This window comes from Styela clava, chromosome 13 (genome assembly GCF_964204865.1).
Source record: "Styela clava chromosome 13, kaStyClav1.hap1.2, whole genome shotgun sequence".
Taxonomy (NCBI): Eukaryota; Metazoa; Chordata; class Ascidiacea; order Stolidobranchia; family Styelidae; genus Styela; species Styela clava.
The window spans coordinates 8,042,546-8,059,865 of NC_135262.1; the positions used below are offsets into that span (position 1 = coordinate 8,042,546).

Genomic DNA, 17,320 nt, shown 5'->3' on the forward strand with positions numbered 1-17,320 from the left:
CTAGGTGACTAGGGTGTCCATTTGACTTGTGTAAGAAATTAATCATCAGTTGTCATAAAGTATTATGCCCGATACATTGGTACATTTTTAATTCGTGGTACTAGAAAAAAGTAGTTCCCGGCATTCTTATTGTATGCTAGTTTCTAGATTGTTCAGAGAGGGAGATTTGTTGTCACTAAAACAAAGTTAACGCTATACTGTATAAACATAAGCCAATAAAGGAAATAATTCAACAGTGATTGATTATTGTTTTGTGCGGATCGGTTTGTAGGACTGATAATGGTGATCTGGGCTCCCGATCCATGCGTATAAGTTGTATGAAAGCTATCATGATGGCATGGTATAGTACAAGGTGGTCCGAACCCAGGCCCGCGGGCCACATGTGGCCCGCCGCTTCATTATCTGTAGCCCGCGTCACATTCGGAGAGTAATCGATAAATCGCATTTCGTGTTGTTTCGTAATTAAATTAATCAGAAAAATCTTTTGACATCCTGTTACATCACTAGTGTCAATGAATTTACTAGTGTTATGGCTAGCTGAGGCAACTAGCGAAGTTGAATGATGTGCTTGGCAATCTAAATTATTATCTGGCTTTCTATCTTTTTGGTCGGGAATATATGCTAACAATATAGGCATCATAGAGAACTAAAAATCGAATGCGGATTCTATTAGCCTGGGATGGCTATGTCTGATAACTATGTGTTTGCACAATAAAAGTGTTTGTTTTGTATTGCACTGTTCAACTATTCTTGGCACTATTGTGGCCCGTGAACAATGAAAAAATAAATTTGTGGCCCGCGGAGCCGACAACCTAGGACCACCCTGGTATAGTAAATGATGGCAGACAGTAAATCGTTCATATAACATAAGGATTAGAATTTACATATTTATCCCGAAGTAGAGCAAGGTCTATGAAGCGGCTCCTATTGCGAGCACCAGTCACCAGTGCATGTCGGGTATGCGATCAGTTCGCCAGTTATTTGTTTCAGATGCATGGACTTGATGATGGAAGAAGCTTTTACCGACTAGCGGTTACGTGAACAACCCTGAGGCGGGTAGGAGTCCAGTAACCTTCTTGCACATAATTATCTTCCGGGATTCGAACGTGCGAACACAGGCAGATTAATCATACTTGAGGTGACGAACGCATGCCTAGCGCTTAGAACGATGAGCCTTGTGGGATGGGACTCTGCCTTTGATGTGGCCCATTTTTGAGATGTTCTCCCCATTTTGAACATATTGTTTCCGACCATTTACATATGATGAGATCAGATAAAATGCTTCCCCGCGAATTCCGCAATGATATAGACTTTCTAATAGAATATAATGATTTACTGTGTCGAAAGCTTTCTCAAGGTTTAAAAAAAACAGATGTGTTCAATAAGAGAAAAAACTGCCGACTTGAAATTCAAGATTTTAATAAAATTTAAAACGAGTCGAAACTAGTCGTGTCGGATTTTCCCAGAATTTCAACATACAGTAGTTGTTTGAATGTGTGTCCATTTATTGATGATAGCTTTATGTTTCTCTGATTCCCTCAGGTCTATAAGAAAAATTATATATTTTTTTCTATAACAACAAAAACTGTATTATATGATGGTTGGATAAATAATAAAACTTCTCTTTCAACACGTCGATGCTTTGTATTCCAAATTGACCAACTGATTCCTCGTGACATAAAGAGAAAATCTGGCAAGCATGCTGAGGAATCAACGTCCCGTTTGTTTTGAAAATCCAAAGATATTTCGGCTAACCTTGTCAACGTTCTCTGACGCTCGAGGTTTGCTATCTGTTTTTTGTAGCGTTATCTGTCCAGTATCGACATGGAAAAGCCACAAATAATAAGTCATATCGAGAAATCGCTAGACTTCACGTTATTTGACTGCAAATGGATACCCAGGAGTGCAAGGTTTGTTGTTCTCGGAAGTTATCCGCGCGGTACTGGTGCAATTTTGGTGTATGAAATATCCCATAGAGAAATCAAGAAAATTAATGACAAAGAAACACCAGCCTCTATGAAATGTGGAACGTTTGCTGCATCGTCATTACAGGTATGTCATATACTGATATAGGTTCTGACTTTGCGAACATTTGTACTGTATGGTACCGTAACGTCTGAACGTAGGTACGGTACCTGCAGACACAGAGACATGAACTGGCAAAAAATTCCCGGTTTTTATTATCTTTTTTTCACCGAATGGTATAGGCCTACCTAAAATCCTTTGTTATATGGTAGGCCTACCACTCTTTTGACAAACTTCAAAGAATACTAGACAGATACGAAGGCATGATCTTTTGTATCACATGATTTAATAATGTTTTACTTGTGAAATTTGTTGAGGAATAGTCATGTTTGACTCCCTCTCTATCATAGCATATGACATGAAATTGCAAAATATTTCAAAAATTTTAAATCACTTTTCAGTCACGGAATCTAGCAACTGGGGACTTTAGAGGGCACCTGACAGTATGGGATATTGAGACTATGCAGGATGTATATTCAGTACCAGCACATAATCAAATCATTAATGCAATTGATGGTGTAGGAGGATTGGGTGTTGGAGAAGGTGCACCAGAAATTGTCACTGGAAGCCGTGATGGTTGTGTAAAAGTGTGGGACGTTCGCCAGAAAAATGTTCCTGTGGCCAACATGGAGCCGGAAGAAGGGCAGGAGACGAGAGATTGCTGGACTGTTGCTTTCGGAAATGCTTTCAATTCAGAAGATAGATGTGTATGTGCGGGATATGATAATGGTGATATCAAATTATTTGATTTGAAAACAATGTCTATTCGTTGGGAGACTAATTTATCAAATGGGGTTTGTGCAGTTGAATTTGATCGGAAGGACATAGCTATGAACAAATTAGTTGCAGCTTCACTTGAAGGAAAGTTCCAAGTTTTTGATTTACGAACACAGCATCGTACTAAGGGTTTTGCTTCGCTTACTGAGAAAGCACACAAGTCTACTGTGTGGCTGTGCAAACATTTACCGCAAAACCGAGACGTGTTTGTGACAACTGGAGGTGCTGGGTCATTAAATCTATGGAAATATGAATATCCTCCCAAGAGATGTAAAACAGAAGACAATGAACAAGTCGGTGTTGTTGGTAATGTTCAGCTACTGCAGAATGCAATGCTTTCAACGCAACCTATTTGTGGATTTGACTGGAGTCCAGATAAATTAGGCCTAGGAGTTTGTACAGCTTTTGATCAATCACTGAGGGTAATTATAACCACAAAGCTAAACTCTTTGTAGTATCTGTGCACTTCACATGCTTTTTTACTGGGATAGATTTTTAAACAGTGCCCATCCTGCATCCTTGGCTTTCAATATTGAGATGAATATATAATACAAACCCAACTTTTTGATTTATTGAAGCTCTCAATTTCATTGTATGTTTGCAGTTGAAGAGAGCAATATAGAATATTTTCGTTTCAAGTAGTTTCCTTTATACTTAAATATTGACCTTTTTGTACAGTAATCCAAAATTAAAGTATTTGTATAACAACTAATTACTCTGTAGACCAGAGGTGGGCAAGCTACGGCCCGCGGGCCAAATCCGGCTTGTTGGGTAATTCAATCTGGCCCGCCTCATGCTGCCGCAATCAAACTAAAACCATATCTTGATGTTTCAGCTAAAAATAGCTCAAGGAATTTGTTGAGGTTGCGATTACATTTAGTTTTGGAACAAGGCCTATTGTTTTCCACTTTTGCTTCTGTAACACTGTAAATATTGTGCATAAAATGTAACATTTTACGTCACACTTACATGGCCCACCAGTCTAGATGGCTGAAATTTTTGGCCCCATGGTCTAAAAACCTTTCCCACCCCAGCTGTAGACGATGGTTTTTTCATATAGAAGTTGCCAAAATTGGATTTAGAATGTTTGTTATTCTTTGTCTCCTTACTGTGATTAGTTATTGTATGTTCCACACAGAAAATATGCCTTTGTGCTCACTGTTTGTATTTGGACGAATATTATTTTCTGTAATCTGTACATACTTTCCTAATGATTTGTTCTATTGTTTTTACACACCTATGTAGTATATTTTTCATAAGATACTTATCATTGATGAGTTGGGGTGGACAAGTGAGATCAGTGACTTAGCTTAGTTGAATTAGGCCTACTGCCCTACTCGTAGGATAATGAATACAGGTGCCAACATGTTTTATAATTTATTTTGTGGCTAGGAATACTATATTTGATAACTACAATCATGTTGCGAGCAGTTGACTATGGTCATCCCTCATATTGACTCATACGTGAGAACAGAAATCCAGTGATTGTTCACTCCTGGGCAGTAAGTAATACGCTGTTTATTTTTCATGTTGCTGAGAACGCACAAAAAATATGCGAATCGAGGTTTCAAAAAGATAGTAAATGATTAGGAATCAGAGATGCCGTCAGTGCGATCTAACAATACAATGTTAAAAAAAATTTGAACTTCATTCCTGATTTAAAACAATGGATGTTTTCCTTGACCCCAGAAAAATATTACCTATACTTTAATTTGCAAAATTTTGGATGCTCATATTGAAAGTATTTTCGATAACTGGCACTTACAAACTGATTTACATGCTGAAACCATCATTTTTCAATATAAAATGCGACCTCGTGCCTCTTACAGGTACCGGTACTGCTAGCTAATTTTCGAATATTGCAACTAAACATAAAGCTCATCGGAACACACCATGACAATTAAATTACTACATTCCCAACTAATTTTTGGAAACACAACCGGGAAACTGACAAATAACAGGCGAAAACGAGACAATGTTTATTATAACCATGCTTGAATATCTGTCGGCGCAAACGGAGTGTCTGCAAAAATTGCAATTGTTGCGTCCTCGTTGATTTTTTTGCTAATTGGCCATTTTTAAAGAAATCGATGCTCGGGGAAGCATCCATAGGATCTGAATTTCAGTGTAAAGTGAACAAAACCTGACACTTTCAAAAAGAAGGAAAATTATGGAACGTAGGGTACCTTGAATTCTCACTATAAAACTGCCATACCGGGTGATTTGAAGCGAAGTAGAAACAAGTCTTTGCTCATTTGATTATATCGAGCCTGATCCGTAGCCTATTATTGTCGATCGTCACCGGTTACTGAGTTAGCCTTTTTCGACAGAGACCACACAAACCCCCCCGATCATGTCTATATCAGAAAGGTATTCGACGGGCGTTTTATTCGCATATGGCATTCATTGGGGCCATATGATATATATCTAATCACAGTGGCGGCGCGCCAATAGGGCCAACCGGGGCAATGCCCCGGTTGTTTTTTCGGTATAATAAAGAAATATTCGAAAAATACCTCAATATCGGTTGCACAGACTGTCTACACTAGCCATATTCTCCCGACATGGTTCATTTTTCGCTCGCAAAGCCTTCGCCGAACGTCGACGGGGTGACGTCGATTTTGCCCCGGTTGCTCATTGTATATCGTATTCTCTCTTTTATCTTCCACTCGCCGCGTTTGCCTCGTTTGTTTTCTGTTTCTTTTACTAAATCAACGGGGCCGATCGGGGCTAGCCCCGAAATTATGACGACACAATGCCGACGTTTCTTACAACAACGTGTTGACATATTCACGCATTCCTTCTCGTTCGTTGGTTGCTTGAAGAGTTGATAGTTTCCTCGCCTTCGTTTTTGTCGCTTGTTTCGCTATTTGAATCAGTTAGAGACCTTCAGTCCATTTGCTTTCGATTTTCCACATTCCTTTTGAGCTCCTCACTTCTTTCCGGCTTCGCATTTCTTAGCCTTAGACCTCAAAATGAATAAGGTTGATGCACTACTTCGCACTCCGTTTTCGCAGCTGCCGCTGGAACAAAAATTAGAGGTACAACGTCTTGGGCCTTATCAACCAAAAAATTGTTCACTGGAACAATCCCATGACGGAGGAAAGCGTCGGCGTACATTCTGCGCAGAAACTTGGTATAAAAAACACGAATGGTTGTGTTACAGCAAGGACAAAAATGCACTTTTTTGTTTTTATTGCCTACTTTTTGCTACCGCCCGTGACTCACGTTGGTGTAAATTTGGTTTTAGAGATCTTAAACATCTTTTCGAGCGTGCCAGGGATCATCAATCTTCTATGGAGCATCTGGACAATGCAGTAAAATACCGAACATTCGGAAATGTTAATATTGCAGCACAGTTGGATGAAGGACGCGCGGTTTCTATGCGTCGGCACAACCAAAACGTCGAGAAAAACCGCCATGTTCTCGGTCGATTGATAGATGTTTTGAAGTTCATTGGTTGTCACGAGCTGTCCCTCCGTGGGCACGATGAACGGGCTGGCTCTTCTAATAGAGGGGTATTTTTGGATATGGTGGAATACACCGCATCCCTAGATACAGTATTGAGAGATCATCTTGATGCCGCAACTGTTTCAAAAGGGACATCTAAGGATATCCAAAATGATTTGCTCGACTCAATGTATAAAATTTATTTACAACATTTGGCTCTGGAAATTGAGAATTGCCAGTTCCTTTCGATTCAGTCTGACGAGACAACTGACATCACGTGCGTTTCCCAACTGGCTGTGATTTTTCGGTTTGTGAAAGATGGTAAACCTACCGAGAGATTTCACAGCTTTGTACCAATCGTTGATCGCACGGCTTGCGGGATATCGGCTGTACTGAAAGAAGTGTTACAGCCTCACAACGCGAAGTCAAAATTGATAGCTCAAACTTATGACGGCGCGGCAGTCATGAGTGGGTTGAAACAAACATGGTGTTCAAGTTTATATAAAAGAAGATTTTCCTCATGCGCATTTTTTACATTCTTATGCACACCAATTTAACCTCGTTATTAAAAATATGTGTCTTGATACCCCTCTCGTCCGTATATTTTTTGCAAATGTTTCGGGGTTTTCTTCATTTTTTTTTCGTTTCGCCGAAGCGCTCTGACCTCCTTCGCCATCAATGTAGCCACCGTCTCCCAGCTTGTGCACCAACACGTTGGAACTTCCAATCACGCGTGGTGCAGGGCGTGTCCGAAATTAGGTCTGAGCTCATTGAGTGTTTCAATAGCATTCAGAGCTCTCCGGTTTGGGACGAACGCTCTGTGAGGGAGGCGGCAGGTCTAAAGCGTCTGCTAGAAGATGGTGAGTTTTCATTTTTTCTCCACAATATTCTATCACGTGGATGTATTATACGGCGCATTGCAGTCAAGGCTAATGGATGGAGCGTCTGTGCAGTCGTGTATTTCAGATTTCTGCGATGCTGTATCTCGTATCCGGGAAACAATAAAATACGACGACACATGGAGTGCTTCTTTACGCCGCGGGCAAACAACGCAGCGTTTGATTTTGTCTGCAAAGGAATGCTGTGACATTCTGGTGAATCAAATAGGCGATCGTCTGCGCACTGAACACCTTGCCGCGTTCTCTTTGATGAACCCCAAAAATTTTTCAAAATTTGCACGTCAATTTCCCATCCATTTGTTGGCTACTGTCTCCAAATTTTACCCCATGATAAACGTGGGTAAATTGGAAAATGAATTGCGATGTATATACACCAATCAAACTTTTTTGAACATCACATCAACTTGCGCGCTCTATGGGTTCCTCATAGATAACACTCTAGTAACTAACTACCTTTGCGGCGTCTGCAAAATTTCTGGACATCATTTTGACGACGCCTATTTCTTCCGCCGACGCAGAGCGAACATTCAGCACGCTGAAGCGTATTAAAACGTATTTCAGAAACACAATGAAGCAAGATAGATTAAATTCCTTGGCTGTTTTATCCATTCACAGAGACGTTATATCTGGGATGCATGACTTTAATCATCGCGTTAGGATAGGATAGGATTTACATATTTATCCCGGGGGAGAGGAAAGCCGATAAGACGGCTTATCCATATGGCGAACCACGGCCTCTCGCCCGGTTACCATTCCGAGTCGGGTATGGGATTAGTTATATATTGTTTGTTTCCGGAAGCATGGACTTGGTGGTGGAGGAAGCCGTAACCGACCAGCGGTTACGTGAACCACCCAACGACGGCGAGGAGTCCAGCAATCCTCTCGCACATAACCATCCCTGCATGGGATTCGAACCTGCGAACCCACGCAGAGTAATTAGAGGTGCGGTGGCGAGCGTATTCCTAACGCTTAGCCCGTTGAGCCACATCGCCGCGCCGAGCATTTTGCTTCCAAGAAACCAACCGCGGCGTGTTGCATATATGTTCAAGCAGTAGAAGTCTAGCAGCATATATATCTATGAGTGAGCGACGCATGTCCTTATCTTTGCATTACCTTTCTTCACATTTTCACATTTCCTTTCTTCATAGTAACGTTTTAAACCCTATTTTAGGTTTTGTCTGCTTTCCCGAAGTTTCTGTTAATAAGTCATTGTATTTATCTGGGTAAATATTGCCTTTCCTTTTGAAAGAGGTTTCAAAATAAACTCTGTCTATATTTATCAATCCCTTGATTTGGACCGGTTTTAAAGACACTTTCTTATCGTTAAGAATTGTCGCTTTTGCCGATTGGTTGTTACCGATGGAATGGTTTTTATACTCATAAAATGATGGGAGAACTTACAGCGCTCATCCTGTCCCCTTAGATGGGGGTGACTTGGTCCCGCAGTAGCTTGCCCCGGTTGTCAAAATGACCACGCGCCGCCACTGTCTAATCATATGCCAGGCCTAACTTATATAGCCTCATCTATGCGTTTTCTCAAAATTTAGCAACAATCTTCATCTTAAGTCTCAACCCTCCGTGCCCCGAGTCTTTGACAAAAAAATACAAATATATCGAGTTCCATTAGTAAACCGTATTCAATTGGTGAACAGGAATATATGCGCTTTATCTACATCAGTGGTCGGCAAACTTTATGTACTTGCGGGCCAAATATACACATTTCCGGCAGCGCGCGGACCGCAATATTTCCGCCTTCGAACAATCGCTACATTAAACTTCAAATTATGGCGCACTCGCACATTCGCTGTGTTAAAAGCATGCAACAATGAGTTGTGTATGTGGCCTTTTATATAATCTTATCAAACAATACATCGTTTTTATTTACTTATTATCTATGTGACGGATGATGTTTTTATGGCAACTTGGTTGCCGTCGTCCAAATGACGATCTGACAAGCCAGTACGAAATTTATAAGTGTAATGCATTTTAGATAAAGCAATATGACTTCCGAACTTGCAGATTACACGTTTTGCACTGTCGCACAAATAAGCTGTGGCGTAGTCCCGGGGTCGAATTTTCGATGGCACGTTATGTAACGAGTTAAATCCCTTGATATCCTCGATGCTGACCGGGCATATAGAGCAAAGTAGTTTTGGAATGAGCAAAAAAGAAAAAAAATTCGCGTCTAAGCACTTTGGAATGTTCGACCCTCGTCCAAAATTTCCTCCGTTTCCAAGACATTTTAAAATTTTAAAAATCAAAATTATCTTGAACCACATATTACTGACGCTACTTATTACAAAACAAGCGCCGTACTGCTGCACTTGTCACTACATAAATCCTTCTAGAGACAATAATAAATTTAGGATCAATTTTTGTTATATTTATTGAATGTTAGGTCGTTGGGGGGCCGCAACAAATTAGCTCGCGGGCGGCAGTTTGCCGATCCCTGATCTACATGCTAAACAAATTATTTCAGGCGCAGACCTTGTTTGTACGTGTGTGCTGGAGGACGTACGAACAACAAAAGAATGTCTTTCATTTCACGAGTACCAGCATAAACAGGGCCGGTTTATCAAGTGCCATAAAAATCCCCTTTACATTTGGTCTTCGTTAGGCAATAATTGATAGAATAACAAATAAAAACCATCAACCTCATTTATGGAAAATATACAGGTGAATGGTATTTCATATCCTGATTGATCAATTTTATAAATAGCCTGATAGGATTTTTCACATTCATAGTTCAACAGTCAACTTAATAATAGTGGTAGCAATGATTTTTATACTCAGTATTTGAATGACTTATATGACGAATTTTTCGTTACACCCCTGTTTGTTTGTCTTTAAACATATTCTTCAGTGTCCTTAGCTGGAAAAAAAAACAGTTATTAATTTGAGAAGGAATAGGGAACCGAAATTATAACCGCTCTCTAATCTTGTGAATAATTTAATAAAAGTGTCCGTTTAGTAACTGATATAACTGAGTAACTAATTCAAATAAAATATTTGCTTGTTTGGAACACCGTATTTATATATATATATATATTCGCGCAAAAATTTGAAAAGGCCTGAGTGAATGATTTTTCAATTTGAAGAGATTAGAAATTCTTTGATAGATTCAATGATATCATCAGCAATAATGTTGTTCCATTCATACATCTGTGTTAACGAAGGACACAGACATGTCGCAATCTACCCGTCTGTCTATCCACAAATATATACATATATGTTTCATTTGATCGAAAATGTATATCACCTGTAGTGCGCAAAGCATCAGTATAAGTCCCACTGAGACAGCAGAAAAATTATTGATCATATTCAAGTTGGACGTAGTTGTTGAATAATCATATTTCAAGGTTGATCTTGAACTCAACATGGCTGATCGCATGTAATCTATTCTTCTTGAAATGACGAAAAGATCATCCTGCATTGATACAGATGAATGTTTGTTATATTTTCTTCCAATATTAGATAATTAATACTTAACTTATACTACAATAGAAGGAAGCCAATAGTAGGCATAGCCATAACCCGAAAGTCGAACCACGACTTGTTGACCCTTAGGTATATTCTGGTATCGGAAAGCAAACTTGTTCATTCTTTTCAGAACCATGAACTCGAATAGAGGAATATGCATTACCGGCATGCGGTTACGTGAACCACCACGCAATATCGAGGAACGCTTCAAGTGATCGTCACCATCGTTGATCGTCACAAAATACAAAAGATTCAAATCGCCAACCATCCCGATAAATAATATACTTTTATACAGTGCTAACTGGAGCTGTATATTATGCATATCCTGTACATTGCTACATATTTTGGTATAGTAAAAATACATCGATCCATTCACATATTAAACATATTGAAAAAATAAAACACAGCTACAGAGCCAATTTAATGTCTTACCAAAATATGAAACATGGTCCCGTTTCCAAGCTTATTTTCCTTGTGAAATTCCACCACCTTGTCTAGTCTGTATATTTGCATGAATATTTGAACTAAATGGTTTGATCGAGATAGTGTATTGTCCAAACAGAATACCAATGTTCCTAAAATTATCACGTTTCATGATTTGTAGCAAATGAGGTAGCAAAAAATTTATATTTTATATAAATATTTTATATTTTTATAAACGGCGGACCTAAAAGAGCACTTTCCTCTGCATAGCATGTAACACTCCACATACACGGATTCAGATTCCAGCAAATTAAGTATTTGTTAGTTTTCAGTTAAGTATCCAGAATTTGAGTTTAATTAGATAACTCATCCGTCATTTTGTCTTCGCAAGCGTTTTTAGTTTAGTTGTTGTAATCCAAAACAGTACCGAAATACAAGATAGACTGTATGTAATCTTTTGAAATTAGCAGCCAGTACTTTATGGTAGCAGAAGCCTCAACATTTAGAAAAAAACGTGATTTTGAAAATGTAAACTATATTGCATGCGCCGACACAATAATTATTCAAAATGTCGCAATGGTTAAGAACAGGAATAATACACCTGAAGTCAAAGTTCGGTGAAACATCCATCCTGACGCGGTTCAAAAATTTTTGTATTACTGATTTAGAAAATAATCCTGTTCCCCCCTTTTACTAATTCACACACGGTCTATGTTAGGAATGTATTAGGCTTTTCCAAAAACAATTTTAATGAGGCTTTTGAAAGCATTTACAATTACAATTTATGTTCGAAAGTCAACAACTACCTGTTTCGTTTGCAATAACTTCAAAATGACCGCCTCGTGAGTGTCGATTTTTCTGAATTACCGTTGAATTTTCAGCAAGTGCAACGAATGCTGCTATCGTAGCATCAGATAGGAAGGTTGGGGGAGAAACACACTGAAATATTGATAAATAGTTTTATATATATCATAATATGTCACTTTATTTCCGTTTGTAACCGACGGCACGGGTTTACAACAGAACCGAATAATGATGTGTCACAAATAAACTGGTCTTCGAGTGCGAATTTCAACAGTAAAGTATTCTCGGCAATAAAAATGATTGACATACCTCATATTCAAATAATATTTCTGTTGATCTTTCAACTTCTTGCATGAAACACTGAGTTTGTTTTCTCTTCACGACAACTTTAAATTCATATATTGAACGAAGTTTGTCATCTGTGAGTTCTTCCATATAGTTCGTGTATCTGTGCAATGCTTTTCTCATCTCTGACAAAACAATAGATTATATTTGTATTTTGTATTCTGAGTTGTATGCGCATTAAGATGGCGCATAACCTGAACTCAGGCTGTGTACCAGGTTAGGGTTCAAGTTATGCGACATCTTGGTGCGCATACTTCAGGAGTACCGTATTTTGTATATATCGTTTTAGAGCTCACACAGACACCAAAGAGTTACAAATTTAAATGTGATTCAATCGGGTACTGAGATTGTTTACCTTGACTTAACGTAACGTAACCCCGCTTATTGACCTCATGCTAATGGACTTTATTTTTTTAGATGCGTATAGCGCATTATCTAAAAAATTGATTGCAAGGACTATCACAATATGTAATCATCGCCTTTCAATGTCCTCTTGTATCGGTTTGTCGGATTCGAGTGGCGTCATTGAGTCGAGTCTAAGTGATCTTTAGATTCAATAATATATTATCTGAGTCAATCTTGTGAAGCATGTGGTTAGGAATCGGAAGAATATGTATATACATATGTAAAGATTGTGGCGTATTGCAGTGAAATTCTTACAAACAAGTTTTATACAACTACAATCATGAACGAATAATTTTTGCTGCCTTTTCGCAATTTCATATCATCAAATCAATATCAACATTTGACTTAATTTAGGTGGAAATTTAGCTTGAATATGCAACCTTTAAAGTCAGTTTAATAGGCTTCTTGAAAAATCGACCTACCTTTCATCATCAGTACTTCATGTTCCTGCGTTTCACAAATCTGGATACTAACAAAAATATTTAGACCTATCAACAAAAAGCCAACGCTTCTAATTGCACTTTTAGTGTATTTCATAATGTTCGTGCCGAAGCTGATACTGAATTTACTCGAAGCTTATTTAATATCCAGTTTTATGCTGGAATATCAACGAGTTGCCGGGTAGAGTCATACACAGATGATACATCCTTAAATATGAACTGATTTATGACTTCCTGCCGATGGGAAGTCGTATCGATTATCATTTTGACACTGCAGGCTGCTCCTGACAATGTTTAATTCTACGTGGTATATAGCCTAATATCCAACACACATAGCAAGCTTAAGAATTTGTTGCAAACTATTTATTATTATTATAAAAAAGTTTTTTAACGTGAGTAATCTTTTTAATTGTTGGGCAAGAAAATAGCGTTATCGGCTATAGGTCAAATATCTTTACATTGAATCTGTTTGCTTCAATTGCAAAATTTTGGAATCTCAATTTTTTTTTTAAATAGGACTTATCGTTTCACATGTTTTAATACCTAAGCAATCTTCACCTAGGCATGACTCATTTTGGAATACACGTACATACATCTTTCAACCGCAACAGCAAGCTGCTTTCAGTCACTTATTTCCAGTTCGTTGATTGGCGTCGGATGCTATCTCGGATTCTTTCACGTATATATAATAAATAAAATAAAATGCTACATTTTAGAGTTAAAGTTAAGATTTATATATTTCACATTGCATATTATGCTGTTGAAACGACTGTGAATAAAATAAAATTCATCGATCATGCTGGGCTCATATATGAATTTTATTTTGATCGTCTTTTTACATTATTTGTATTCCTATTATTATATCTTATGAAATGAGTTAGTGATGCTGTTACATATCAAAATAAATAGACACTAAACATGGTTATTTTACTCACACACGCGAAAAAGTAGTTTACACAGATGAAAGTTAATTTGGCAATTGAGGAAATATAAACATCACCTAGTTTCATTACTCTATAGTCCAGGTCCAGGGCTACTCAACTATTTTACCAAAGATCCGCATACAAAACTGAAAAGTTATCTGGGTCCGGTCTTTCCAGAAAATATATTTCGGCATCCTTAAACAAGCAATTCCTCTGCCGACTAATGATTGTTAGATAATCAAGATTGTTTGTTATGGCGTTATAGTTCTTTTCATATATATATACCTTTAAATCTATAAAAGTGATTTTATAAAAGGAAAGTTCAAAATTGGGGCTAATGATCCAAAATAAAGAATTATGCGCGGTCCGAATCAAATACCCAAAAGGTCGGATTCGGACCGCAGTCCGCCAGTTGAGTAGCCCTGCTCTATTCCATAGGTTCTCAAAGTGCTCCGTACGGAGCCCAGGGCTCCGCGAGAGTAACCCAGGGGCTCCGCGAGCTATTCGATTACTTTTCAAAATACTGACTTGGCTAATTTAAAACTGTTCCTAGAAGCAATAACAGTTTTGATGAAATTTGACAACAACATAGCCTCGAAATATGGCAAAGGGGCGGAATTAAGAAATGACATTATTTTTATAGGCAGGAGCGCAGCCAGGATTCTTAAGAGGGAGGAGGTTCAAAAGTGGAATCGGAAATTTACGCGCAACATTTTTGGCAATTAAAAAAAAACGGATAACGAGATTTCTGTTGCGTAAAATATTCAATTCATGACCGATGCGAGCATCTAAATTCTAAAGTGTCTTGTCGTAATAATTTAATTGTGCTCATCGTTACTCACGTTCGATTCGAAATTACTATTAGGATTACTAAAATGATAAAATACTATTCTAAAATAATATAAACTGCGTGATAAACTGCTAACTATAAATAAATTGGAGTCGTATTTTTGTGATCTTGGGATTTGTTAAACTTGATTTGTTCTTTCGCACTCGAGATTATTTTTAAGCAAAATGTCGCCGTTTGAAAAATCACAAGGTCTTGGCAAAATACGAACGATTGAAATTTATTTTAGTGCATGCGGCTCTGTCGGTAGTTTCAGAAAGGAAAAATGGTACACCACGCGCATAATTAATTGACTGTGTTTCAATTTCGCAGTTACTACGATGAATAACCGAAAACCTAACATAACACCAAATTTATGATTTACGATGTCTATAACAGCGTTTTTATTCTGACGTGAGTCTGCTGAAACAAAACTTATGGTGTTATCATCCATTTTAAGTTTTAGTTCTAATATTTTAGAATGCCGCTTTTTAATCGAGAAATTTGAATTGCGGATTTACCTCTTTATTAACTATTATTTTTAGCATTTCGTCGCCGATGATTATAATATGGTAACATGTTTTTCACATTGAACTCATAATTCCCCACGAGATTTATTTATGACATCTATTGACCCTAATAAAAGTGTTTAGTATTTAAATTGAGTAAAAGTACGTTTAACTTACTCAGGAATATTAATCGGAAAGTAACAATTTTAACATTTATTATGGGGCTCCGTGAATATTGGTCAACCTTTTCAAGGGCTCCGCAACGCCAAAAGTTTGAGAACCCCTGCTCTATACAACTAATGAAAAGTGAGGTTTTAATATGAAAGACACGTGTCGTGAATTATCAGGAAAAAAAAACGTGACCCACAATTGCTGAAGTCAGCCTAGAGTCGAAAGAAATATAACTTTAAGAATTATAAACTTATGCAACTGCAAAATTAGAGCTTATTTGGGTCAATGTTAATCAAACATTAAATGAAAAACACATGAAATTTTTTTAATATATCTTTTTATCTTAATAATTATCTTATATAATTTTTATTTTATTGTTGTATAGTGTTCTTTCCTGCAAGTTACAAAATAAATGTTGACAGTAATCTATGTCCTTTATTGAAACTTTTCATAGTTGGCAACCCTAATGATCATCCATATAAAACGTTATGCCTATTTCTTAGTTTAAACCAGAAAACAGCCAAGAACAGTATAATATTCCAGTAAGATATATATGAACTTGTTGCGATCCTGCAGGTGGTCACGAAACGCGCAAAAAAGGATGGGCCGCAGAGATCTTTTCCAGTATTTTGAGCAGGCATAGTAGGATTTTGAGCAAGGTGCCAAGTTATCGACGACTTTGTCATTGTAATGTAAATTCATTTCGTTTGGGGCGTAGATCAACTACAGAATGATCAATATGATGAACCCGATGAAAAAAAAAGCTTGATGGAAATTGTGATTCTACTTTACAGTCCAGATTCAAAAAAAGAATCACCATTACAATTTTGGATATATATCTCTTGATAACGAATACCCATCGCTAGGTAATCGAGCAATCAAACTGTTGTCCGTATTTTCAACCAGTTACTTATGCGTTATGCGAAAAAACATTTTCATCACTAGTTTTAATTGAAACGAAAATCGGCTGCACGCCCCTGCAGAGCTACGTGTTGCAAAAACTTCTTTAAGGCCTCGTTTGGCGTTTGCAATCCTATATTGGAAACGAAACAGAAGCGAAATTCTCACTAGAGTTAATTATGTTTGGCATGTACATGTTTTTATGTGAGATGTTTTATGTGTGCCTTTCTTACGCATAATGGGTGCCCCGCACTGCATTTCATTACGCAAATATATGGTATTACTTTATGTTCCACCCATTTCAATTTTTGGTCGGCACATTATTTGATAGTTTTTCTTCGTGTAAAATGTTTTCAATTGTGATTTTTTGTCTAAAAACATTGCATTATATCACGCAAATATATGTTATTCTTTCTTTTCAACTCATTTCAATTTTTTGTCGGTCCTCGGGTACGGTACATTTTATTTAATTTTACCGGTACGCCAGGGTAGAAAGGTTGGGAACCACTGTATTAGACTCTGTTGCGAATACGATGCAACGAATAGCTTCGTTTTGCAACAAAACTAATGGTTTCAGTGTTGTTATATTCGTCGCTCTGACTAAGAATGTCATAGTACCAATGAGAATTAAATTTCCTAAAATACCATAATCAGTTTTTATTTATTTGTTTTTATCAACCGTTTTATCGCCTATCTGCTGATTATGGAGTCGAAATAAACTTATCTTATCTTCCTGAAATGTAGCTAATGTATTTTAGTGGTGAGATGCCATCAATGAACTGTTATCTTCCACACAAAAAGGAATTTAATAATTACAGGGAAATACTACGAATACCGTGATGAAACCCGCGATTATCTCTCTATCATACATATGTTTTGATTGTGTATTTTTATACTTTTGCCAATTCAATTTCTATTGTAAAGTTATTTCGTAACCCGAAAT

At 37.6% G+C, this 17,320-nt stretch overlaps 2 protein-coding genes across 2 annotated transcripts; one reads left to right on the forward strand and one right to left on the reverse strand.

Moving 5' to 3' along the window:
* The first annotated feature begins 1,673 nt into the window (after positions 1–1,673).
* LOC120333360 (dynein axonemal assembly factor 10-like) lies at positions 1,674–4,063 on the forward strand. The gene is made up of 2 exons (XM_039400769.2): positions 1,674–2,052; positions 2,427–4,063. The coding sequence occupies exons 1-2, from the start codon at positions 1,825–1,827 to the stop codon at positions 3,255–3,257; spliced, it is 1,059 nt and encodes a 352-aa protein (XP_039256703.1). The 5' UTR covers positions 1,674–1,824; the 3' UTR covers positions 3,258–4,063.
* A 4,584-nt stretch (positions 4,064–8,647) lies between these two features.
* Positions 8,648–13,377, reverse strand: LOC120333365 (transmembrane emp24 domain-containing protein 5-like). Its single transcript, XM_039400777.2, has 6 exons — positions 13,031–13,377; positions 12,168–12,328; positions 11,861–11,993; positions 11,064–11,206; positions 10,411–10,578; positions 8,648–10,023 (listed from the first exon to the last, which is right to left on the reverse strand). Exons 1-6 carry the CDS (start codon positions 13,143–13,145, stop codon positions 9,976–9,978), a joined length of 768 nt encoding a protein of 255 aa, XP_039256711.1. The 5' UTR covers positions 13,146–13,377; the 3' UTR covers positions 8,648–9,975.
* Positions 13,378–17,320: the final 3,943 nt, after the last annotated feature.